The sequence below is a fragment of the Eulemur rufifrons genome, chromosome 15 (assembly GCF_041146395.1).
Source record: "Eulemur rufifrons isolate Redbay chromosome 15, OSU_ERuf_1, whole genome shotgun sequence".
NCBI classification, from domain to species: domain Eukaryota; kingdom Metazoa; phylum Chordata; class Mammalia; order Primates; family Lemuridae; genus Eulemur; species Eulemur rufifrons.
This window is the reverse complement of record NC_090997.1, coordinates 23,653,878-23,678,982: the sequence shown is the minus strand read 5'-3', so window position 1 is coordinate 23,678,982 and position 25,105 is coordinate 23,653,878. Positions and strand designations below refer to the sequence as shown.

The window sequence follows — 25,105 nt, the reverse complement described above, 5'->3', positions numbered from 1 at the left end:
TAGCCCTGCTATCGGACACCCCTGAGCATGTCAACATCTTACTCAAAAGCCTTGAATAATTCCCATTGCTACGGGAAAAAATGTAAACTCCTTAGCCTGACATTTGAGGCTTTTCCAGCCCTATTTTTGTTTTTTCACCCATACATATTTTCAAACTAGTAGGACTCTCCCCTTCTCCTGTGATTTTTCTGTACCCATCTTGGTGTCCTCTTTTTGTTTTGCAGGGAAATGTTCTCCCAGATCCATACTTTTCTTGAGGACCCATCACCATTGAGGTGACCCCTCATTTCCCTCCCGAATATTTCTTCCTCTGCACTTCCAGTAACATTTTTCTTACTCGCCGTTGGCTCTTATCACTTCCTGCCTTAGAGTGTAAGATCCCTGTGGGTTAGCTTTGTGTCTGGTTTTGTTTTTGTATTTTCACAAATATAGCAAGACTTTTTGAATTTTTTAAATGTTCAGTAACTTTTATTGATTTATTTTTGTTTGTTTTATTTTAATAGATTTAGGGGGTACAAGTTGAATTCTGTTATGTGTATATATCGTATAGTGGTGGACTTTTGGTGTACCCATGACCTGAGTAGTATACATTGTACTTCATAGGTAATTCTTCATCCCTCGCTCCCTCCCAACCACCCCTCATGTGAGTCTCCAGTGTCCATTATACCACACTATGTGCCCTTGTGTAGCCATAGTTTAGCTCTCACTTATAAGTGAGAACATGCAGCATTTATTTTTCTGTTCCTGAGTGACTTCACTAAGGATAATGGCCTCCAGTTCCATCCAAGTTACTGCAGATGCCTTTATTTCATTCTTTCTTATCACTGAGTAGTATTCCATCATATGTGTGTGTGTATATATGTGTATATATACACATATGTACTTATACACATACATATATATATGTGATATATATATATATACCACATCTTCTTTATCCACTCATCAGTTGATGGGCACTTAGGTCGATTCCATATCTTTGTGATTGTGAATTGTGCTGTAATAAACATGAGTGTAGGCATCTTTTTGATATAATGATTTCTTTTCCTCTGAGTAGGTACCCAGTAGTGTGATTGCAGGATCAAATGGTAGATCTACTTTTAGTTCTTTGAGAAATCTCTGTACCCATCTCCACAGAGTTTAAACTAATTTGCATTCCCACAACAGTGTATAAGTATTCCCTTTTCACCGCCTCCTTGCCAAAATCTATTTTTTTTATTTTTTAATAATGTCCATTCTAATTGAAGTAAGATGGCAACTTTTATTGAATTAACAGATATAAACATGACTCAGCATTGAGTCAAGATCTACTGATAGGGACGTCATTGATTATCTCTTTACCTGAAGTAAGAAATAGTCCAGAAGGTTTTTATTTTTTGTCCTTCCTTCCTTTCCTTTCTTTTTCATTTTTTTTGGTGGTAGCTGGGATATTGCACAAGGCCTAGAAGTGGAGACTGAGGGATAACTCAGGCTAAAGTTAGAGGGTTGTAAGATCAGGCAAATTATTATGAACATATGCCCAGGGGTTTATTGTAAAACTGAGTTTGCATTATCCAGCTTGTCTGATGCTTTTGCTAATGCTGCTTTATAACTGGCTTTATTTTAAGAACAATGGAATAAGTTTATGATGGTGAAAGTTCATATGATGAAAAGTTTACTCTGTCCAATTTAACTTTTATCTTTTAAATCATTTTTTTCCATATTAGAAATCTATTATTTAGTCCTACTGAGTATAATTGAAAAGCATTTAATCCTACAGGCTCTGCAAGGACAAATATCAAGTCAGCAGGTTGCTGTAGAGAAACTGAAAAAAACAGCTGAAGTGCTTTTAGATGCCAGGGGATCTTTACTTCCAGCCAAGAATGATATCCAGAAAACACTTGGTAAGATATTCATTGCCTTGTTTCCTGTCTCACAGGTGAATTCTAAATAAAGATGTTCTGATAGATAGGGAGAAAATGTTCACGACTATCTATTATGTCGTTTGTGATCGTTGTGGAATGGTGTTGCTGAATCTGGGAAAAGGCATGCCTTCTTTGACAAGTATATTAGAGTCTTAGGGGTGGGGCTATGTCTCGTGAAATGAGTATATTTAAATTTAAATTTTATATTTATAAAATGTAACAGAAACTCTTTATGTAATGTCCACCACAAGAAGTAGAACTTTACAAAATTCTCTTGGTTGATGGGATTGGGCAGAGGATAGACTTTCAACCTAGATAGACTTTCAAACCTAGAGATAGACTTTCAAAATAGACTTTCTGAGGGTCTTTATCAATAGTGGGAGTTTAAGGAGTTGAGAGATATGCTTTAAAGCAGTGCTTCTCTATGCTCTACAGGAAGTTTTTGAGTGGTCTCACTCAAACTTAGGGTCCCTGTTACCCCAATTCTTCAGTGATGCTAGAAATTTGTTAGTAGTTATAGTGATACTTTTGTGCCCTCTTGCATTAGGTGAATGTATTTCTTGAGAGAACTACTGGGTATTATTCTTTTTATCTACTCACAGTATTTAGTTTATGCTAAATGTACAATGGATTATCTCAGTGTTTTTTACTGTCTTATTGTATGTATTTTTGTATTTACTTTGCTGCTTTTCATAATATTTAATGTGTGGGTTGAGGTTATTATATATTTCTATGTGGGAATGTGTGAAATAAAAACCTTCACAGCAGATGATGAGACATATGTTTCACCCCAGACAGAGCATGAATTAAAATCTGGGTAGAAATTTTATATGAAGGGAAGGATGGAACTTTGCTTTTCTAAGACCACTCTGTAGAAGGGAAACGCTTTTTTTCATTCTTACAGACATCCAAACTTTTTTGATCATGTGTCCTTATCAAAAATGATTTTCAGCCTGTACCCTCAAATGTACACATATATATGCACATAAATTATATGTAATATTACTATACTATTATATTATATGTACTATAATTATAAAACACAAAAATATAGAATTTTAAAGTATAAGATGAAAATATGAATGAATTTCTAACATTGTTTCCCTGTCCCAATGTACCATCTTGTGTATCCATACTGGAGGCCATTGCTGTAAGGACCTACTTGGGTACAGGGATTTGAAGGAGAAAGACAGACTAATCTTACTTATATTTTTGTTATTTGAAGAAGCATTTTGACATTTTCCCATTGTTAAGTGTATACAGTTCCATTCTTAGTTTTTTAAAAGTCATTTGTTACATTATTTTAAGACATTAAAACTCTCTGGCACAATTTTCTAGGAATATGTGAAACTGTATTTAAGATATAGAGGAGTTTCTCCAAGATATATCTGACTTCTAAGTACACCAATGACTTTGAAAAAAATAACATTCTTACAGTAGATTTTTTGTACCTTTTCTAAAATAATTTTTAGAAAAAGAATTTACTTCAGTGACAATATTTTATCACTAAGAAGTATAGAATAAACAGTGTTTTCATTCAGACTGCTGTAACAAAAATACTTTAGACTGGGTTACTTAAACACCAAACGTTTATTTCTCATAGTTTTGGATGCTGGAAGGCTGAGATCTGGGTGCCAGTGTGGTCAGATTCCTGGTGAGGGCCTCCTCTTGGCTTACGGATGGCTTCTTTCTTGCTGTATCCCCACATGGTCGAGAGTGATGGAGAGAGATCATCTCTCTCACGTCTCTTCTTATAAGGACACTCATCCCATTCACAAGGGCTCCACCCTCAGGACCTCATTACCTCCTCAGAGAGATAGGAAAACCCTGTGGTTTTCCTCCTCTCTCATGCCATTCAGCACAACAAAGAACACTTCTATGAACAGATGTGTGGGGTGTTTTCCCCCCACTCCAAGCAATTCTCAAGTGGTTACCAGCTGGGGGTCCTGCAATTCAATTCTGATACTATCTGCCTGAAGTTAGCATCACATGCTAAAAGTTAAGGGCTCAGTGTCACAAGACTGCCCCCATTTCAGGGGCCAGTCACCAATCCTAGGTTGTGACCTATACTTTGGACTGATCAGCTATAAATCAGGGTTCCCATGACCCTTTTGGGTTCAATTAATTTGCTAAAGTAGCTCACAGAATTAGGGAAACACTTTAGTTACATTTACCCATTTATTATAAAGGATATTACAAAGGATACAGATGAATGGCCAGATGGAAGAGATGAGTAGGGTGAGGTATGGGAGAAGGGGAGCAGAGTTTCTGTGCCCTCTCTGAGCCACCCTCCAGACACTAACATTTGTTCGGCTATCTGGAAGTTCCCCGAGCCCAGTCCTTTATGGAGACATCATTACATAGGCATGACTGATTACGTCATTGACCATGGATATATTAACTCAGCTCTCAGATGCTCTACACTCCCTGGAGGTTAGGGGATGAGACTGAAAGTTCCAACACTCTTGATGACATGATTGCTTCCCCTGTCAACCAGCCCCCATCCTGAGACTGTCCAGGAGTCCACTGATCATTACCTGTTTAGAACAAAAGATGCTCCTATCACCCAGGAAATTCAAGGGATTTAGGAACTGTGTCAGATGCCCTTATTACTTAGGAAATCACAAAGGTCTTAGGAGCTCTGTGTCAGGAACTGTGTCAGGAACTGAGGTCAGAGACCTAATATTTCTTATTATATCATAATAGGACGCCTTCCAAAGGCCCCACTTCCAAATGCCATCACATTGGGGGTTAGGCTTCAACACACAAATTTGGGGGGACACAGACATTCAGTCCATAGCAAACAGTAGCACTTAAAGTGTGTTTGTTATATGACAATAGCCGACTTTGTTTGGAAAAATCACTTACCATGGCTAAACAGATCACAGAGTTGCCTAACTGAGTAGCAGCTAACCTGCCAATCTCCAGCTGCAATTCAGAGCATCTGCTCTTGTGACTTTAAAATTAGGGCTCATATTTGAACCCACTGCTTGTTTCCTCTGCTTATAGCATCTTGGTGCATGTTAAATGCCTTAGCCCTCCCCACAAACATTCTTGTGGGCTTCATTGTGTTTAGTCAGAGGAGCATGATTGTCTCTTTAAATCATCTAAACTTAACCTCTCAATTCAGTGAAAATTTGACCAGCTGTTTTCTCATGATGTAGCATTAAAATAATCTAAAAGAAATATTGTTTTGGTATATGGATTATGTTTCATGGACAAAACACAGCATGTAAGATATTTCTTTTATAGAGATGTTTCAAGTCACAACTTTCTCCTCTTGAAGCATTCTACAATGTTTCAGACTAAAGCATTCAGAAATAATTCAAATACTTTCTGAATTCTTGAACAATAGATGACGAATTAAATTCATGGTTAAAAAATTGTATTTCAGAGAGATGAATACATGAAAAACCATTGTTCTTTGAACTACTTATTGGTCTGCAATATAGAATGCAGGATGTTAAAATGTAGTCAAATGAAAACTAAGCCAGAAAGGGTTTTTTTTTTTTTTTTTTTTTACCATCTAAAATCTTTAGAAATGAAAGTAAAGCTTATCTCATATGAGATAGGTTAGTTAGCCTGTTAAGTTTATTTTTCCCTTTTTCCTGCTATTAAACTTTTAAATAAATTCAATTTTTGTCTATTTTAGAAGCAAATCTCAATTTTCTCTAAGTGGATTTTCATTATTTTCTCAATTCATTTGTATCTGCCAATTGCTGTGTATTTGAGTACTTTGCTTAAGTTGTGAAGGATGACAAAGCTTAGCATATGTGTATGAGGGAGGAAGAGAGGGAGAGTGATAATTTTTACATGTAAAAGTTAATTCTTGATAAATATAACAGTGTATTGTCTATTCAGGATAGCTGTGTATTGACTGTCACTTTTTTTTCCTCCAAATAGTTATCAATAAGGATGGCTAATTTGAAATGTTAGATTGAGAACCAATATTTATTCCAAAGGTTTGCTGTTTGGACTGCTCTTTCATCTAGGATAATTCAAATGTTTATGCATCCAAAAAATCTGGTTTCAAATGCAGTTATTATGATATACATAATATTTTTTTTAAGACTTCAATTTTTCATTTTCCATCAGGCTCTCTTCTTTCTTTACTTCTTAAGGTTTTAGGTGGTATCCTGATTATGCATTATGAGTTTATCATTTAAACTTTTTTCTGTTTTAAATTTTTGTGTAGAAAATTTTTGGTGTACCTTGGTGTATTTTTGAAAAGGAATAGGGCAAATAGAACTTGGGGTGGTTAACATTTCCTGATCTGTTTGGATTAGATGACATTGTTGGGAGATACGACGATCTGTCCAAGTCTGTTAATGAACGAAATGAAAAACTCCAGATAACCCTGACGCGTTCGCTGAGTGTGCAGGACGGCTTGGATGAAATGCTGGACTGGATGGGGAGTGTGGAAAGTTCTCTGAAAGAACAAGGCCAAGTGCCCTTAAACTCTGCTGCTCTTCAGGATATCATCAGTAAAAACATTGTAAGTGACTTTGTAAAAAGAAAAAAAATCCCACTTACAGTTAAAAAAAAAAACAGTTTTATAAGCTTAAAGAATAAGTAGATTTAAGATAAATCTAAGGATACAAAAAAAAAAAAAAAAAGATGTTTCCTGAATATAACAGTATGGGAAGTAGTGCTTGCAGGAAATAAAGTATATAAAACTGTTTTCCTGTAAAGAAGTATAGAAAAGGGTTTTGTGTACTTTTTCTTGAATATTATTCATTATGGAGGGCTTATACAGACATTGAGTCTTATCTTGTTTATCGTTGCTTCAGCCAGCTGCACATGAGGCTAATCAGATCAATCATGTTGTTGTCTGGCCTTTTAAAAATTAGGACCATGGCTAATCCCCAGGCTCCATTAGATCTTGGGGGTTTGCTGAGTAGCAGCAGCCTCCTGCTTCGTTCAGGCAACTAGCCAGCTGTTATCCACGCTCCCTTGAAGAGATTTGGGATGAGATTCCTCAAGGGACAGCTCAAACTTGTCATTCAGTTTCCACTGTTAACCCTCTTAGTCACAGGTGGTTCAAATTTATGTTGTTATGAGTAGTCATTTTTTTAAAAAATTCTGTCACATTATTTGTAAACATCGTTATAAAACATGTGCAATACTTGATTTGTTTCAGTTGTTGGAACAGGATATTGCAGGTCGTCAGAGCAGTATCAATGCCATGAGTGAAAAAGTAAAGAAATTTATGGAAACAACAGACCCATCCACCGCATCCTCACTGCAAGCCAAAATGAAGGACTTGTCTGTTCGGTTTGCGGAAGCAAGTCATAAACACAAAGAAAAACTTGCCAAAATGGAGGAGCTAAAAACCAAAGTAGAACTGTTTGAGAACCTCTCAGAAAAGCTCCAGACATTTTTGGAAACAAAAACTCAGGCTCTTACTGAAGTAGATGTGCCAGGAAAAGATGTTACTGAATTGTCTCAGCATATGCAGGTGTGTCTCCCTAAATCCTCATGACGCTGATCAAGTAGATTAACAGTTAAGACAAACTCATATGCTTATTGGCAGAATTATAATTAATTAGTAATTGTCATTTTAATTGCTTACAGATTAATGAAGATCTATGTTTTCTCTTTTTAAAAATCTCAAAACCCTATCTTCTCCTTTAAAGCCTTTGCTCATTGATTAGAAATAAATACTATTTATCACACATATCATAGATGGTAATGAGTATCATCTTATGTGCCAGAACCCACAAAGAGACAAAATATAGAATGCATTTTTAAATTAAATAAAGTTTACTGTATTCTCTTTCAAATAGCCTATCTGTGTTTAGTTATATTTAGAGTACTGATCATAGGCAGACTTATTCTTCTGTGAAATTCTGAATAGAGCTATTTTGATCCCTTACATATGTCTGGATGGAATGTCAGTTGAAGATCTAGCAACATCTGTATTGACTGAGTATCTAAATGCTTTGTAGGAATCAACTTCTGAATTCTTAGAACATAAGAAAGACCTTGAAGTTTTGCATAGTCTCCTGAAGGAGATATCCAGCCATGGCTTACCAGGTGATAAGGCTCTGGTTTTTGAAAAAACAAATAATTTGTCAAAGAAATTCAAAGAAATGGAGGATACCATCAAAGAAAAGTAAGCACCACTTAAAAAACTGTGTTTTCTTCTACTCGATACTAATTAGAATGAATTCCTTTTTTTTTTTTTTACTTATATAGATAACTGAAACAATTTTGAAAACTTAAGAATAAGCATACAGCTACTTTATAAGTATTTTTTGATAATTTTTTTGCTATTAAACTTAAGTATATTTGTTAAAATGTTTAAGAGGAAAATTCAATACTTCTTATATAAAGCAGAAAGCATTATATAAACAATGGTGGTGATAGTGTATTTCTGAAAATGATCTAAACTGGCTATATCTGAAGCCGTTAGCAAATATCACATTTTTATTTGCAAAGGCAGAAATAGCCTTGAAAGACAGCTCTTGTTTCTTTACTTTCTGAGCTGAATTCATAAACTAAGTGCAATTTCAGTGTGGCCTTTTTTATGTAATAGTTTATTTTTTAAAGAGTAGCAGATGAGACATGAGTCCATGAAAAAACAAGAAATAAGAGAATGAACCTAAGTTGAGCCAAAATGCTATACAGGGCCTTGTGACTTAACTTTTGTATTTTTAATCTTGTGTTGCTTTAGAATATACCTCAGATTTTCCTGGAGTTGATATAGAAGACCCCCAAGAGATAGAAAATAGTCATTTCTCTTTCAGCTAGTCTTCTTTCTTTATTCAAAATTCTCTACCTAAAACTTTTGAGTGATGTCTGTACTTCTCACAAAGCTGTATTTTCCATCATGTCATGGGATATTTGGTTCACATTGCCACAGAAATGTTCTTGGTTTCCTTAGGTAATCTCTAGGTTTTTTTCTTTCAAATGGGTCCAACTTTAGAACCATGTAGTCATCAGTAATCAGTCCCACTGTGGTGTATTCTTATTTGCCTATGTGTCTGCACACTTGCATGTGTGCACATGTCATCCACATGCTCCATGTGATTGTCCTTGTGGTGGTTTGCGTGCTGGGTGTGTATGCTCCCTCCGTGGTGCTCAGCGTGCAAAAAGATCCATATGGTTCATCATGGAGCTTCCTGAGTCTCTCCAGTCACTAGGTTACATCTCATTTTGGGAGACTTCAATCTGTACTCCCGAAGCACTCGTTTATCCGTCCATTAACATGCCTGTAGTGGCGTGTACAAACCACTAGGTGGCATTAGGTTTTTCTCAAGTCGGTGATTTGTAAATGTTTCCCTCTGGGTCTGTGCCTGCTGGCATTAAGCATCACATAAAGTAGACAGATCAAAGCTCATTGAATCTAAATAATGTTAAAACTGTTTATGTAGTCTTAGAGTTTATGTAACATTACAGAGTGCCATTACATATGGGTTACAGATTCTTGACTGCTGCTGTCTTTATCTGTGAACCTTGCCTGAGGAACAAAGAGTTATTTAGCCGATTTCACTTACCACCTATGATAGCTTTCCTCCTATATCAAAGGACTAGATTGCACGTGGAAGATGTTTTCTTAATATTAAGCCTGAGATGGGAATAAGAATTTATTTATTAGTAATTAGTCCTTTGGAGCATCTTCTTTCTGTGGCTTAAATTTTTATGACTTTTGTTATCTAGAAAAGAAGCTGTAACTTCTTGTCAAGAACAGTTGGATGTTTTCCAAGTCCATGTGAAATCATTGAAATCATGGATAAAAGAAACAACAGAAAGAGTTCCCATTGTGCAGCCTTCTTTTGGTGCAGAGGATTTAGGAAAATCTTTGGAAGAAACTAAGGTGAATGATTGTATCTAATACTAATTTTTCATTTGACTGTCAGTAACGAAAGGTTAAAAGACTAATGGTGATTTTCTTTGATCTAATATCTAATGTAAGTTAGATCCTCATCTATATACTGTATATTTTGTTGATCTTTGGAAATCATAACATGGGGTTAACTGGTCATTTGAGGAAGGACGTATACTTTCAGTTAATTTGCTTTTTTAAAAAAGATGTATTGAGTTGCTGACAGCTCTAGGATCCAAGTTTCTTTCCTTACTAAATCTCTACTTAGTTTCAGTTATTTTTGATACCATTTCTCATGATATTTAGTAAAAGATCTTTCTCTTCACTCAGCATTTTATGCTAGCTTGTAAAAGTCACTATAATCCATATTTGAAGATAGAAATTATTTGAATCTCCTGCATAAATAGTGCACAAGTATTTTGTTATCTGACTCAAGTTATGACACCTGTGACCAGTTATGGCAATTTTCCACTCCAAATTTGTGGAGGTGTATGTTTTTAAAAATTCATTGAAATTTTGATAACTAAAACACGCTATAAAGTAGAATTCTGAATTCCCATTTATTTTTAATGTTCCTAAGACATTTTGTTTTGTCCTGTAACTTGGCTGTGACCTACAGTTTTACAGACTTAACAGTTGACAGTTGCTTTGGAACCCGTAGCAGCTAGGAATAACCTTACTTCCACTGTGGCAAGGAGCAGAATGCAGAATGGGCCATACCCTACTTCTCACTGCTAACAGCGCTAACAGTCACCTGGCTGTGGGAACAAATAGGGATGGTGCCTTTTTCTTTCCTCAACTCCCCCCAAAATCAGGGCCCACAATTATTACAGCTTTAAGATATGTTTAAGAACTTGAGTTATAATGTACAACTTTGAAACTATTAAGAAGACTGAAAAATAATGTGTTTTTATATCTCAAGAAATTACAAGAAAAGTGGAGTTTAAAAACACCAGAGATTCAGAAAGTGAACAACAGTGGGATCTCACTATGTAACCTAATAAGTGCTGTGACTACCCCTGCAAAGGCAATAGCAGCAGTTAAATCAGGTATGTGCTTTATTTACGTTTTGGCAAAAACTATAAGAATCAGTCATGTTAATTTCATTTGTGTGTGTGTTTGTTATTTTTTAATTAATGCATAAAATAACCTCAGAAATAACGAAGTGAAAGTGACAAGAAAGATGGCATCTATAAATACACTAAAGCCTGCCATGGAAAAGTATCTGTACTAGTCAAATTTCAGATCCCTCTTATGTTTCCTTTTATTATAGACCACAATTAAAATGTAACCGAATTAATATATAAGAGTAAGGAGTGTTATATTGAGGTAGGGGGCAGATCAAATTCAAATTTATTTGTTTTTTACCTTAATGAAATGAGTATATTGAAATTCTATTTGAAATATTTCTATTCTCATTATAATCTTTAATGAAGAAATGAGTCTGGGCTCCTGGGAAAGAAGTGGGGGAAGGAAATGGCTCTTTTCTGCAGAGGGGCCCTCTCTTATTTTATTCCCATCCTCTTTATTCGGTATACTATTCCTAAAGAAAACAATTATTCAACATGTTGGCCAGCATATCTAAATCACAATCTAAGTCATGGTTGAGCCACTCTTCTCAACAAAACGGGAGAGTTGCATATAAATACTGATTCTAAAATTAAGTAAGTTGTGGGTATAGTTTTTAGTTTAAAACATGCAATATTAAATAAAAAAAAAACAAAAAAAACTCCGAGCATAGACAGAAGGCAGTCTCATATCTTTATTCTGAGAGTTCTGTGTATCCTCTGTGGTTTATCTAGTCCGATCAGGCCCCCAGCTGTCTCTATTGTGATACTCTTGTTCCAGCTGGGCCTTTCTCAACCAACCATTTATTCCACTCTATTAATCCCATTTCAGGGAATGCTCATATTATATATGGTGTGATGATTTCTCCTTTCTCTTCTAATCAGACTTCCTAAAGTGTCAAGTTGGTTTTTAATTTTAAGAAAAGGAGTTCTCTTGTGTTTTATTTATTTTAGCTCTTTATGTCCCCTTTATATTTGCAATATAAGTACCAAGTGGGTTTTTGTGTGTGTGTGTGTGTTTTTTGTTTGTTTGTTTCTTTTTTATTTCTTTGACTCTTGATAACTACCAAGCATGGTAGGAATTAGTCTTGAGCATCTATGGGGTATTTCCACTTCCATCTGAAATGCCATTGTGTGTGATTTTTTTTTAAAGGACAAAAGTTAAGTTTCAGATATTTAAATGTTTCTATTATATGTGTTTATACTTATTCTTGTGTGGTTGATTTGGGAAATGAGTTTGTGTTTTGAATAGGTAGCCAATGGGTTCTAGTATGAGAAAGTCTAATTGATTTTTTAAGATTCTGGTTATGAAAAGATCCCAACGCTAGATTGTAATAGATTAATAATAAAAGAGAAATATTAGTTGACTACTCACTGAGTAGTTCCTGTTTGCTAGACAGTGGGTCTTGAGTTCTCACAGTGGTCTTTAGTTCCCATAGTTAGGTATTGTTATTCCCATCGGTGTGGTTGATTAGTTTGTCCAGTCACATGGCTAGGAATTAGTGGGGCTGGAATTTAAATTCGGGTGCGTCACACACCAAGACTCAGGTACTTCTAACCACTGTGTGCGTGCTCTCTCTCTCTCTCTCTCTCTCTCTCAGCATTGCTGTAGTGTCAGTTTAGTAATAGAGTTGTTTGTTTTTTAACTTTTAGGTTTTTTTATGTCTTTAAAAAAATCATTCTGCCTCCATTAAACCCATGACAACACCGTGTAACTGCACCAGCCAATTTTCAATCCCTAAGTAAGACAGATGCTCCTTGGTTTGTCAGTGATTTATACTGTGTTCAACACTCTTCTATGTTGAGCACCTTCTGAGCTTCAGGACCTTTATCATTAAGATAACATTAGCAATAAAGCAACTTTGTCACAGATTTTTTTATGGATTAATATTTAATGATTAATTTATATTATAATAATATAAACATATTGAAACTCTAGTATTTAAGATGATGTTACTACTTTAAGAATAAATTTTACATAGAAGAGAGGATATAATTAAGGCCAGGCGCGGTGGCTCACGCCTATAATTCTAGTGCTCTGGGAGGCTAAGGCAGGAGGATTGCTTGAGGTCAGGAGTTCAAGACCAGCCTGAGCAAGAGCAAGACCCCGTCTCTACTAAAAATAGAAAAAATTAGCCCGGCATCGTGGCTCAAGCCTGTAGTCCCAGCTACTTGGGAGGCTGAGGCAGGAGAATCACCTGAGCCCAGGAGTTTGAGGTTGCTGTGAGCTGGGCTGACGCCACGGCACTCTAGCCCGGGCAACAGAGTGAGACTCTGTCTCAAAAAAAAAAAAAGAGAGAGGATATAGTTCATATTTAAATTTTAGATTTTCATTTGATTTTGAAGTTGAATCATTTTGTGTTTCCAAGTAGTAATAACATTTTTGAATGATTACTGTTTAATAGGATTTGATGTAATGCTATCTACTATTAATGTATAGAAATATATGGAGATCTACTATTACTTCAGTTTTAATATTTTTACAGGTGGAGTAGTAAATGGTGAAGGAACAGCTGCAAATACTCAGGAATTTTTGGCAAATAAAGGTAATAATAATTTTAATTGTTTATTGATTAATGTAACTTGATATTTTTTTGAGAGAGAAAACCTTCTTAGAGGCGACCAGTAGTTATATTTGAAATTTCAAACCTGAATTAAAATGGTATTTAATCTAATAGTCACAAATCTCTATAAATATCATTTATATGACATTCCATGCATTTTTGTTCATCTGAAATTAGTAAAAATCTAGTTCAGTTTGGCACTTGATTTTGTTTTCTTTTTTATTTGGTTAATTTGAGAAATTTTGTCAGTTGAGATAACATTATCTGACCTAATTTATTGAGTTTGGTGTCTGAGGAATTAGTAAGTAACATTTTGTCATTTGAGTTTTTTATTCCATTTAAAATACCTTTTTCCTTTCACTTGTATTATTCAATGTTATTGAATTATTTGTGATTAAATACATTATAAGGTGATCCAACCTTTTAATTCTAAAAAGTCTATGACTTTATTGTAGTAGGCTTAATAGTGACAAAATAAAAGAGTATACTATGTAAAACAAACTTTTATTTCTAGACCTCTGCTCCAAATGTCCTGAAAATGTGTCAGTATAACTTTTTTTTCTCCCTCTTAGGTATAACATCCATTAAAAAGGATATGACTGACATAAATCATGATTATGAAGATCTTGGCCTCTTACTCAAGGACAAAATAGCAGAATTGAATTCTAAACTCTCCAAATTGCAAAAAGCTCAGGAAGAATCAAGTGCAATGATGCAGTGGTTACAGAAAATGAACAAAACTGCAACAAAATGGCATGAGACACCCCCACCTACAGATACTGAAGCTGTGAAGACTCAGGTTGAGCAGAATAAGGTATATTCTATGGGGGAACCTACTGAAGACATGAAAGAAAACAGATTAGCATTCAAAACTGAGCCCTTGTGGTCAGCAGCTTTGTTCTGTTTTCTAGCTCTATAACCTTCAGCACAAAATTTGATAGTTTTGTTTAATGTGCCTTTGTGTAGAGATTGATGATAATAGTCACTTTTTTTTTTTGCATACCCACATTATGAAGATGAGCAAACTATTAGGTATAAGCAACTTTTACCACCTTTAAATCAGTTGAAGTCTGGGATATTAACCAGCCAACTATTGGAAAAGATTTATTTAAGGGCTAAAGTATTAGGGATCTGTTCTGTCTAGTGTAAAATAGGGTAACTAATGCCTTCCCTTTCTTTAATAGGCAACATTTCTTTCTATAGTTGTCAAGGTTGGGAGAATGGTTTTACATGGCGGCAATGACGGCAAAAATTTCTATAAGTAACCTGTAATTGAACTCTTATGTGTTGTCCAAAAAACTGCTTATTCACTAGTAGATTCTCAAATGCTAGCAGCCTTTATCAAGGCTGATTTTTTTTTATTAATTACAATCTTGATGCCATCTTGCTTTTTTCCAAAGTGGTTGCTTTGAAAATATGAAATTCTTCCTCAGTAATGGGGATGAGAGTCATTATCTCCGTAGGTAGAGTGCTCCTCTGTGGGATTTCTTTGTCACACAGTTGAAGACTGGCTGAGAAGAGGAAAGGAAAATAACTACTGAATCCACGTCCTCACCAGCTTGATCATTTAGCAGTGGATTTTTTCCTCTTTTGGTCATGCTAGAGAAAAAAAAATGCTGTATCATAATTGTGTTTTGGTCTTTTGCTGTTGGCACACTTTAATGTCGTTACTTTTTTTTTTTTCCTTGTTAGTCATTTGAAGCTGAACTGAAGCAAAATGTAAACAAAGTACAGGAGTTGAAAGACAAATTAACAGAACTATTGGAGGAGAACCCAGATACTCCTGAGGCCCCCAAATGGAAACAGATGTTGACAGAAATAGGTATGTTGTATTACTTACATGAAAGCCCTTGAACAGAAGCTCATTCATTCATTTTTCATTTGTATCACAATCTTTATCAGAAAACATCCAACAGCCTCACACGTTTTTGGATTTGCCTTAATGTTTGAGAATCTATTTTTTCCATATTTAAAGGTGTCATTTCAAATTATATTGTGCAGAGAACTGGCATAGCTTATGTTTATATGTATCTTATCTTAAGTTTTATATACTTATGTTTTATATCTTATCTTGTGTTTTTCTTGGTAAACACAGTAACTAAATTTATTTTTCTGAAGAAGGTAGATACTAGTTAGTAAAATGCTGTGCATTGAGTAACATTGTACTCATTAATGATTATTGACTTTTTTACTAGTTTTATGGTGCTTTGTGCTTTATTATTTTTTTAAAGTTTTATTATCTTTTTAGCTTAAATATTCCTTTCATTTACTTGTTTGGAAAAAGTAGGCTCCCTTCTTTATGGACTTATTCCTGGGACTGCTCCAGACCCATATTTTACTCTTGTCTTCTCTCTCCCAATCAGTATTAAAAAGTAGCCCATCACTGAAGACTGGTAGTTTTGATTCTTTACTAGAATTATCTTCCCACCTCTATACTGTGCCTGTACAAACTGCTCCTCACAGTTGCAGAATTTTCTTCACTAGCCCTATTGTCTTAAAATTTTTATAATGATGTGGAAAACTAGTATAAGAGAAGGAAAATAATTTTCCCTACTTCATAGTATTGTTTGGACAACTCAGTAAGTTAGTATGTGTATAGCTTAGATGAATAATACCAGGCACATAGTAAGTGCTATTTAGGTATATATTGTGATTATAATAATTATTTTACTTTCCATTGTTCTATTGTATTTATCTAAATATTGTCCTTCCTTTAGAGTCAGGTGTGCTGTGATAAATTTAGAAATCTGGAAGTATGTTTAAGTTTGAAAAAGGTTACTCTAAGGGATATTAATGTTCAAAGATATATTTAATGCAACTATAGAGACTCCTGTTGCATTGTAATTAATTTGGCCCTAATTGAGTGGCTCTCCCTTGGGATATCAGAATTACATGGGAAGAGTGTTATCAAGACATTTTAGAATAGGGGTAGGAATGAGGAATGTGCATTTTAAAAAAGCTTCCTGATGACTTTGATGTTTCTCTTTCCTGATTGATTGCTCTGATTGCATTATTTTGTTGTCGGATTACATTTGACTAGTACATGCCATATAGAATGATGTCAGTAGATAAGGTTTCAGGGATTAGGTGGTATGAAAATCATCCCTTTAGTGTATTATGCTAAGTGAAAAAAATCTCTCAAATCAACTAAACATAACCATCAATGAATATTTATTGAGCAACTAATGTATCCAAGTGCTGGACTAAGTGCTCTGAGCAATAACCCTTGGCTGCAGGGAGCGTGCAGTCTTGAGGGTGGTGAGAGCAGGAAAGACTTCCTCACAGAGGATAAGATCTGTTGGAATTATGAAGGGAGGGTAGGGTTGGGATATGTGACCAGGTGGTAGAGCATCTCAGACATGGGACCAGCGTGAGCAAAAAGCCTGTTTGGATGGTTATGATAGTATCAGCAGGGCTGGATTAGAGGATTCATCTCAAAGTACAGACTCTCCAAGATTAGTAGACTAGGGCCATCACTTCTTGGCCTTGTGGCTAAGATCAAGTGTGCAGTAGACTAGGGCCAGATTGCAGGAGGCCCTGAATGTCAGGCAAAAGTCTTCAGATTTTATCGTCTACGGGGTGAAGAGTTAGTTACTGAAGGATTTAAACAGGGAAGTGATGTGTTTAAAAGTGATCTTTCTTTGTAGGGAAATTATTTTAGAAACAAATGGTTAGCAGCTGAGAAACGCTAATAATGGAGAACCAGTTAGAGGACTGGTAGTCTAGATGTGTAGTTCTCAAAGCGTGCTCCTGGAACCAGCAGCAACAGCATCGCCTGGGAACTTTTTAGAAACACAGAATTTCAGACCCCACTCCAGACCTACTGAATCAGAAACTTTGTGGGTGGGGCCCAGCAGTGTGTGCCAAGGATGCCTCCAGGTGATTCTAATGCAGCTCAAGTCTGAGAACTGCTGGTTCAGGCAAAACATGGTGAGGTTAACTCATCACTTGGGGGGATCGTATTAAATTATCACATGTGCCCCCAAAATATGTACATCTATTATGTAGCAATAAAAAAGTTTTACAAAACAACATATGATGAGGGCCAAAATGGAATTAGAGCATAAGGAATGTAAAGGAGGGGCTTAAGGTTTTATGATCAAGAATATTAGAGAGTTAGGAAACTCATGAAAGAACATTCTGAATTATTGCATCTCAGTGGCACGAGAGAGATGATAACCTTTGAAAGAAAACTAAAAGTCAGAAAATCCACCAGTTTTGAGAGATCTAATAAATTTTATTTTTTCATGTTGAGTTTAAAGGGTTGGTAAGATTTCCTACTGTAACTTTCCAGCAGCTGGTTGTTAATGTGTGATTTGAATAGGAGAGAGTAATTGGGGCTAAATAGACAAATTTGGGAGCCATTTACCTAGACCTGATAACTGAAGATTTGATATTAAAGAAAAGAATTAATGTTCATTGTTGTAGTAGGTTAGTTATGCTTAAATAAACAGACTCTACAGGACTTCTAGAAGCAATGAGGGATCTCAGGATCCTGTTTGCTCTAAGGACTATTCCATATTCTACAATATCTTCTAAAATCAGATTCAAATTTGTTTTCCTTTTCTTATACTTCAGTTGACACACACTACCAGGTCCATAAAATCTGTATCATTCAATGCAATTAATTCTCTTAGGTTAGACCTTTATTTAACTAGGTAAGAAGAGTTATAAAAATGGAATGATAGCCATTACATATCATTTTGAATGATATCATACAGTCTTCCTAGATATATTCATATAAAATGCATAAAAACCAAACACCAGTTTCATCCTTTTTTCTTTCAGAGTCTAAGTGGCAAGAACTCAATCAATTAACAATTGATAGACAACAAAAGCTGGAAGAATCCTCCAATAACTTAACCCAATTCCAGACTATAGAGGCCCAGTTAAAACAGTGGCTTGTGGAAAAAGAACTGATGGTCAGTGTTCTTGGGCCCTTGTCAATTGACCCAAATATGCTGAACACGCAAAGGCAGCAGGTGCAGGTGAGTATTACCTAGTAACCTACCTCATGCACAGCAACTTGACTTAACAAATGTTTTCATTTTCATTATAAATACATTAGCTCTGGGCAGTGTGTGCGTTACCTGCTTTGAAGTATATTTGTAATGCTTCAGATGCCCATAAGGTACCATCCTGAGGTTATTGGGAAACCCTCAGAGAACTAAAGCTATGAGGCATCCCAGAGTAGTCCCCGTGAGCCTGTGAGTAGGCCAAGTCCTCCAATTATTTCAGTCATATCGTGGGTGGTACAGATCCTGTTAAAAAGGGCTTTCTTTGAAGTATTAATGTGATTAAGTAATTTTTTTATGAGAAGCTAGTATATGCTCTTTACTGTTCAGAAATTACTCCTTTGATGTTTTATTCATTTTGATTGTGGTAGTAGATAATGAAACTTGTAAAGCCCATGCAGTAGGGTCCTGAGAGGGAGAGAGACAGAATAAGAAGGGGACAAAGAATAAGGAAAGCAGAGGGGAACCCCGAAACCCAGTGCCTTAGTCAGATGTTCCTGTATTTACAAAGCAGAGAAATCCACAAGGGGAAAAAAAAAAATCATGAAATTTAAGTCAGGTGTAATAGCAAAAGCTCCGTTGTGGTTTCAGTTCGTTTTTCTTATGTTAGAGTACTGGCTTTAGAGCAGGGAGGCTAATTCTATAAGCTGAAAATACAAATAAGTCTTGGTAAGAGTCACATGTTCTGGTTCATATCCATAATATGAAGAGAATGAAAACAAAAGATAAAAATAAATATCTGGGGATAAGTAATTGCCTTTCATCTTGGTAGTCTCCCAGAAATAGATAGATAAAATATAGATAAAAATAGAAAATAAAAGATAGATAAAATATTATACTACAAGAAATTTTGGGATCATTCATTTTATAACAAGAGTCATGTTGAGCCTATACATTCTGAGCAGCATGATTTGTTGGCTAAAACCTTTATAATAAAGACCATAAACATCATTAAATCTTATGTTAAAAAACCTTTGTAAATCAATGCATCATGAATTAATATGTTCTATCACTATTATCTCTGTGGATTTTCTTTAAAGTAAAATGCTCCAGAGTAGTCCAAAAATCCTACAAAGAGAAAAAATTGAGTAGGAAAATACATATTTGGTGTTAGTGCAGTGTGAACTTGTCCAATAGCAGTGTTTTCCCTTTGTATATGCAAATTTGTTCATGAATTTTTGTTCCTTTTGCCCACATTACCAAAAATATTTATTCTATTCTTTTTTGCTTTTAGGAGAATGTCATTAGTTTAGACAAGATATTATCTCTGTAAAGCACTAGTATGCTTTGGATTTGTTTAAGTTAGTTATACTGCCCTTTAAATAAAAATTAGGAAAGTGGTAATTTAAAAAATAAAAACAAAAACTGGATAAATAATTACCATTTCTGTCTGTTTGGATACTTAAAGCTATGTTTTCTATAATCAATTATATAATAATTTGTGTGTTTGTCCTCATTACCTTAGATTCTGCTGCAAGAATTTGATACTCGGAAACCTCAGTATGAACAGCTAACAGCAGCTGGCCAGGGCATTCTGAGCAGACCTGGAGAAGACCCTTCTTTACATGGGATTGTGAAAGAGCAACTGGCAGCTGTGACCCAAAAATGGGACAGCCTAACAGGACAATTGAGTGACAGATGCGACTGGATTGACCAAGCCATTGTGAAAAGCACACAGTATCAAAGCCTCCTGAGAAGCCTTTCTGATCAACTGAGTGACTTCGATAATAAACTCAGCAGCAGTCTGGCCGTGAGCACGCACCCTGATGCTATGAACCAACAGTTGGAAACAGCCCAAAAAATGAAGCAGGAAATAGAGCAGGAAACGAAGCAGATAAAAGTGGCCCAGGCACTCTGTGAGGAATTGTCAGCGCTGGTGAAAGAAGAGTACTTAAAAGCAGAACTGAGTAGGCAACTAGATGGCATCTTAAAATCGTTTAAAGATATTGAACAAAAAGCAGGTTTGTCTTCTTTTAGTACACATATTTCCTGGTTCGAAATAGATACACATTGCCTATTTCCAAGCTGTTGCCAGTAATCCAGGACCCTAAAGAAATCCCCCACCCCCATTGAGAACATAAGTGAAGACGAGGCTGAACACAGGAGCACGAAGAGCAGTTTTGTGTTCACAGGCACGCACAGTGTCAGGGCAATTCTATGCAGATAATACAGAGATGCTCTGTTGGCAAAATCCACTTAATGGAGGCTCATTAAAATTTCAGGTATCCCAAATTGATTTTTAAAAGATGTAAACATTCTTGTGGCGTGCCGTAGTCTTATTTTCCCAGAAAAAAACCCCAAATGAGTAGTTATTGAAAAGGCTTTGTATCATTTTATCATCTGCTATTACTGTGACAATTCTGTCACAGAAAACTTGTCTAGAGAAATGTGTGAAAGAGAAGCGTCTGACACTATTTTCCTCTCTCACCTACTGCGGCCATCGTTCTGTGGCAGGCGTCCTATTTGTCAGAGGCAGCAGTAATGAGTTATTGGGATTCAGAAAGGCCTGACAAACAAAGGCACATTTTGTAGCTCTGTTTATTCTGTTGGAAAAGTAACACTAGGCCGGGCGCGGTGGCTCACACCTGTAACCCTAGCACTCTGGGAGGCTGAGGCGGGTGGATTGTTCGAGGTCAGGAGTTCGAGACCAGCCTGAGCAAGAGCGAGACCCGGTCTCTACTAAAAATAGAAAGAAATTATCTGGCCAACTAAAAATATATATAGAAAAAATTAGCCAGGCATGGTGGCGCATGCCTGTAGTCCCAGCTACTCGGGAGGCTGAGGCAGGAGGATTGCCTGAGCCCAGGAGTTTGAGGTTGCTGTGAGCTAGGCTGACAGCACTCACTCTAGCCTAGGCAACAGAGCGAGACTCTGTCTAAAAAAAAAAAAAAAGAAAGAAAGAAAGAAAGGAAAGTAACACTAGTGTCTAGGCCATGTACCTAGTAAATATTCAATTTATGTTTTTTGATTGATTGGATTTGTTTATTGATCACAGCAACTATTTCATACATCTTTGTTTAACATGATATTGATAATAAAAATGATAGGTTATTATCATTATTATTCGTAATGTATGAACACTTTCACGTGATAGGCATTAAGCTAAGAACTTTTCATTTAATCCTCACAACAGCTACTGTTAACATTGCTAGTTTACAATTGGGGAAATGAGCCTAAGAGGTTTAGTCATTTTCCCAGGGTCTTCCAGCTCTGAAGAGGTGAAGCCAGGATACAAACTCATGCAGTTCTTATATGCTACGTTATGTGGCCTCCATGATATGTAAAAGTCATAGAAGTGCAAAAGTCCTATTGATAAGAGATGGATTATTTATCAATATAACCTAGAACTTTGTAGTTGTCACTTTCTCACACTGGAGTGGAGAAGACACTAGCACAGCAGGCTATGTGTGATGTGACTGCACCCTGCACCTTTATGCATTTTTACTTATTCCCATAGTCTTTGTTTTCCCCTCTCATCTGTTTCCTGCTTCTTGACTTGTCTGTCTCTTTTCTTTTTGTTGTGCCTGCCTCTTGCTTCTTTTTCCCCTTTGTCAATGACTTAAGCACACTTGCAGTTCCTACAGTCAGTGGTAAAAGCCCTTGCTTTCAGATAATTCCAGACATTCATTTAGAGATTTTTCTTTTGACTTTTCATAGATTAGATTAACATTTTGATGTAAAATGAACATATCTGTAATTTCATTTTTAGAGAACCACGTCCAGCACCTTCAGTCAGCCTGTGCAAGCTCTCATCAATTTCAGCAAATGTCCAGAGATTTTCAGGCTTGGCTGGATACGAAGAAAGAAGAGCAAAACAAGTCTCGTCCAATATCAGCCAAACTTGATGTCTTAGAGTCATTAATCAAAGATCAGAAGGACTTTAGTAAAACCTTGACGGCCCAGTCTAATATTTATGAAAAAACCATTGCAGAAGGTGAAAATCTGTTATTAAAAACACAAGGATCTGAGAAGGCAGCCTTACAGTTACAGCTTAACACGATTAAAACCAACTGGGATGGATTTAATAAGCAGGTGAAAGAAAGAGAAGACAAGTTAAAAGATTCATTGGAAAAAGCCCTCAAGTATAAAGAGCATGTGGAGACTCTCCGGCCGTGGATAGACAAATGTCAGAACGACCTGGAGGAAATAAAATTTTGCTTGGATCCTGCTGAAACGGAGAATTCTATTGCCAAGTTAAAGTCTCTGCAGAAGGAAATGGACCAACACTTTGGTATGGTAGAATTACTGAACAACACAGCCAATAGCCTGCTCAGTGTCTGTGAGATAGACAAAGAGGTTGTTACAGATGAGAATAAATCACTGATCCAGAAGGTAGACATGGTCACTGAACAACTTCACAGTAAGAAATTCTCTTTGGAGAATATGGCTCAGAAGTTTAAGGAATTTCAAGAAGTTTCCAAAGAAGCTCAAAGGCAGCTTCAGTGTGCAAAGGAACAGCTGGACATCCATGATTCCCTAGGACCCCAGGCTTACAGTAACAAAAACCTGACCATGTTGCAGACTCAGCAGAAATCACTGCAGACCTTGAAGCCCCAGGTAGATTTGGCCAAAAGACTTGCACAGGACCTTGTGGTGGAAACCTCAGACTCAAAGGGAACCTCTGATATTTTGTTACAAGCAGAAACTTTATCTCAAGAGCATAATGCAGTAAGTCAGCAGGTTGATGAAAAGTGTTCATTCTTAGAAACCAAGCTTCAAGGCATTGGGCATTTCCAGAATACCATCCGAGAAATGTTTTCTCAGTTTGCAGAGTTTGATGATGAACTGGATAGCATGGCTCCGGTAGGGAGAGATGTAGAAACATTGCAAAAGCAAAAGGAGGCTATAAAAGCTTTTCTGAAGAAACTAGAAGCCCTCATAGCAAGCAACGACAATGCCAATAAAACCTGCAAGATGATGCTGGCCACAGAAGAAACATCTCCTGACCTCGTTGGAATCAAAAGGGACTTGGAGGCTTTAAGCAAACAATGCAACAAGTTACTGGACCGAGCCCAAGCCAGAGAAGAGCAGGTTGAAGGGACAATTGAGCGTCTTGAAGAATTCTACAGCAAATTGAAAGACTTTTCTACTCTGCTTCAGAAAGCTGAAGAACATGAAGAGTCACAAGGTCCCGTTGGTATGGAAACGGAGACAATTAATCAGCAGCTCGATGTCTTCAAGGTAGGTAATTCTTCGTTTTTGCCAAGTGTGTTTGTTGTAAAAGAAATTTCTAATTGTATACAGAAAGGAGATTGCGTATTTTGTAGAACCTTCTAATATGACCGTCACACAGTATTTGAGCCTGAATGAGCATATAGGGGGTAACATCCAGAAATGTTGGGCAGTTTCAGGCTTACTGGGTGATTTCAGCCCTCATGGGATAAGGCCTGAGATAACATCATGAGGTCAGAAGCGTGTTTGATAAGTTTCCAGGCAAGCCTGAAACTGACATCACGGAGTCTGTGTCTGATGTCATTCACAACTGCCAGCTGTAGTGACGAGAGCTGTGCTTTGACCCCGCAGCAGATGTTCTTCTCCCAGCATTTTTAAGACACATTGACTGCCACACAAAAAAATCAGAAACTTTTCCCTGGGGCCACAGTGTTTTATTACGACAAAAATGGAATAAAAACTTCGAGTATAATTTAAAGGTAAATGTAAACAGAAAAATGAAATTTATTGACTTCATTTAATCCATTTTTTAAGAATTAAATTGTCAATATTAATTGTAACAATAAGAATGTCAACAAGTAAGATTTTAAATATGCTTCACGTGGCCCAAGGGTCAAAACTAGAGTGAATTAAATACAACTTTCATGGCAGTCAATGTGTTAAATCATGAATTATTATTATCTTTTCCTGCCCTTTCTCTAGTTTCTAGAGTCTTCTCATCCTTCTTAATTTAATTTCTTCTACAAACTTTTTTCTTCTAAAAGCTCATATTTTTAAAGGCAGTGTGGAGTTCCATGTTGTAATCCTGGTTTCACAAAACAAAGATCTTGGGCTCATGCCCTAGAGTTATTAGGAGTAAATTATTTTTGATTGGCCTGTATAAACTCCTCACTGCCAAGAAATGGCTGCTACTTGATAGCGCTCAGTAACACTTAATGAAAGGAACATTAGATAAAAATGGTGGGCCAGTTTCAGTGTGGTTGGATTTGGCCTTATTTATGATAGTGAGAGCAGAAGTTGCATCTTTACAGAAGAAAAAGATAGGTTCATCTGTAGAGACAGAGGGTCCTCAGTATCAAGAGGGTCCTATTTGCTACATAGGACTGGTATAAACCGTTGGGGTTGCCAAGGCCCCTGTTTTGTTGTATGAGGTGTGTTTTACTGGTGAAGGTATATTGTACCATTAGCACATAAAGGATAAACTAAGACCAAATAAAAACAGAATCGGTAAAACTACAAACTGTTTCCATGAGAAATGAATATAAATCAAATGGACTTCCAAATTTTATGCTGTTGTATTTGATATACTGTTTGCTTTGTTCATCTTTAATAATGTTATTTAGGTGACTGAATTTTGAAAAGTAACTTCTTTTTCTTGGTATTATTGTTATTGTTATGGTTATTTCATAATTATTAAATGGCTTTGAAGCCTATTTTCTTCAAGGCTAAAAAATCTATGATTCTTTAGATCTTGATTTTTTTTTTTTTTTTTTTTTGAGACAGAGTCTCACTCTGTTGCCCTGGGTAGAGTGCAGTGGCGTCATCATAGCTCACT

General features: G+C 36.2%; 1 protein-coding gene across 10 annotated transcripts in view; it reads left to right on the top strand.

Annotated features, from left to right (window-relative positions):
- Positions 1 to 25,105, top strand: part of DST (dystonin) — a 443,403-nt gene that overhangs the window by 325,910 nt on the left and 92,388 nt on the right. For all 10 annotated transcript variants that reach the window (XM_069487494.1, XM_069487495.1, XM_069487498.1 and 7 more), the window contains 12 exons: positions 1,760 to 1,883; positions 6,191 to 6,399; positions 7,045 to 7,362; positions 7,853 to 8,019; positions 9,567 to 9,723; positions 10,655 to 10,781; positions 13,286 to 13,345; positions 13,936 to 14,177; positions 15,056 to 15,185; positions 18,152 to 18,351; positions 19,844 to 20,339; positions 22,088 to 23,559. In XM_069487494.1, coding sequence (XP_069343595.1) covers positions 1,760 to 1,883; positions 6,191 to 6,399; positions 7,045 to 7,362; positions 7,853 to 8,019; positions 9,567 to 9,723; positions 10,655 to 10,781; positions 13,286 to 13,345; positions 13,936 to 14,177; positions 15,056 to 15,185; positions 18,152 to 18,351; positions 19,844 to 20,339; positions 22,088 to 23,559 — 3,702 coding nt within the window. The remainder of the gene's footprint in view (positions 1 to 1,759; positions 1,884 to 6,190; positions 6,400 to 7,044; positions 7,363 to 7,852; positions 8,020 to 9,566; positions 9,724 to 10,654; positions 10,782 to 13,285; positions 13,346 to 13,935; positions 14,178 to 15,055; positions 15,186 to 18,151; positions 18,352 to 19,843; positions 20,340 to 22,087; positions 23,560 to 25,105) is intronic.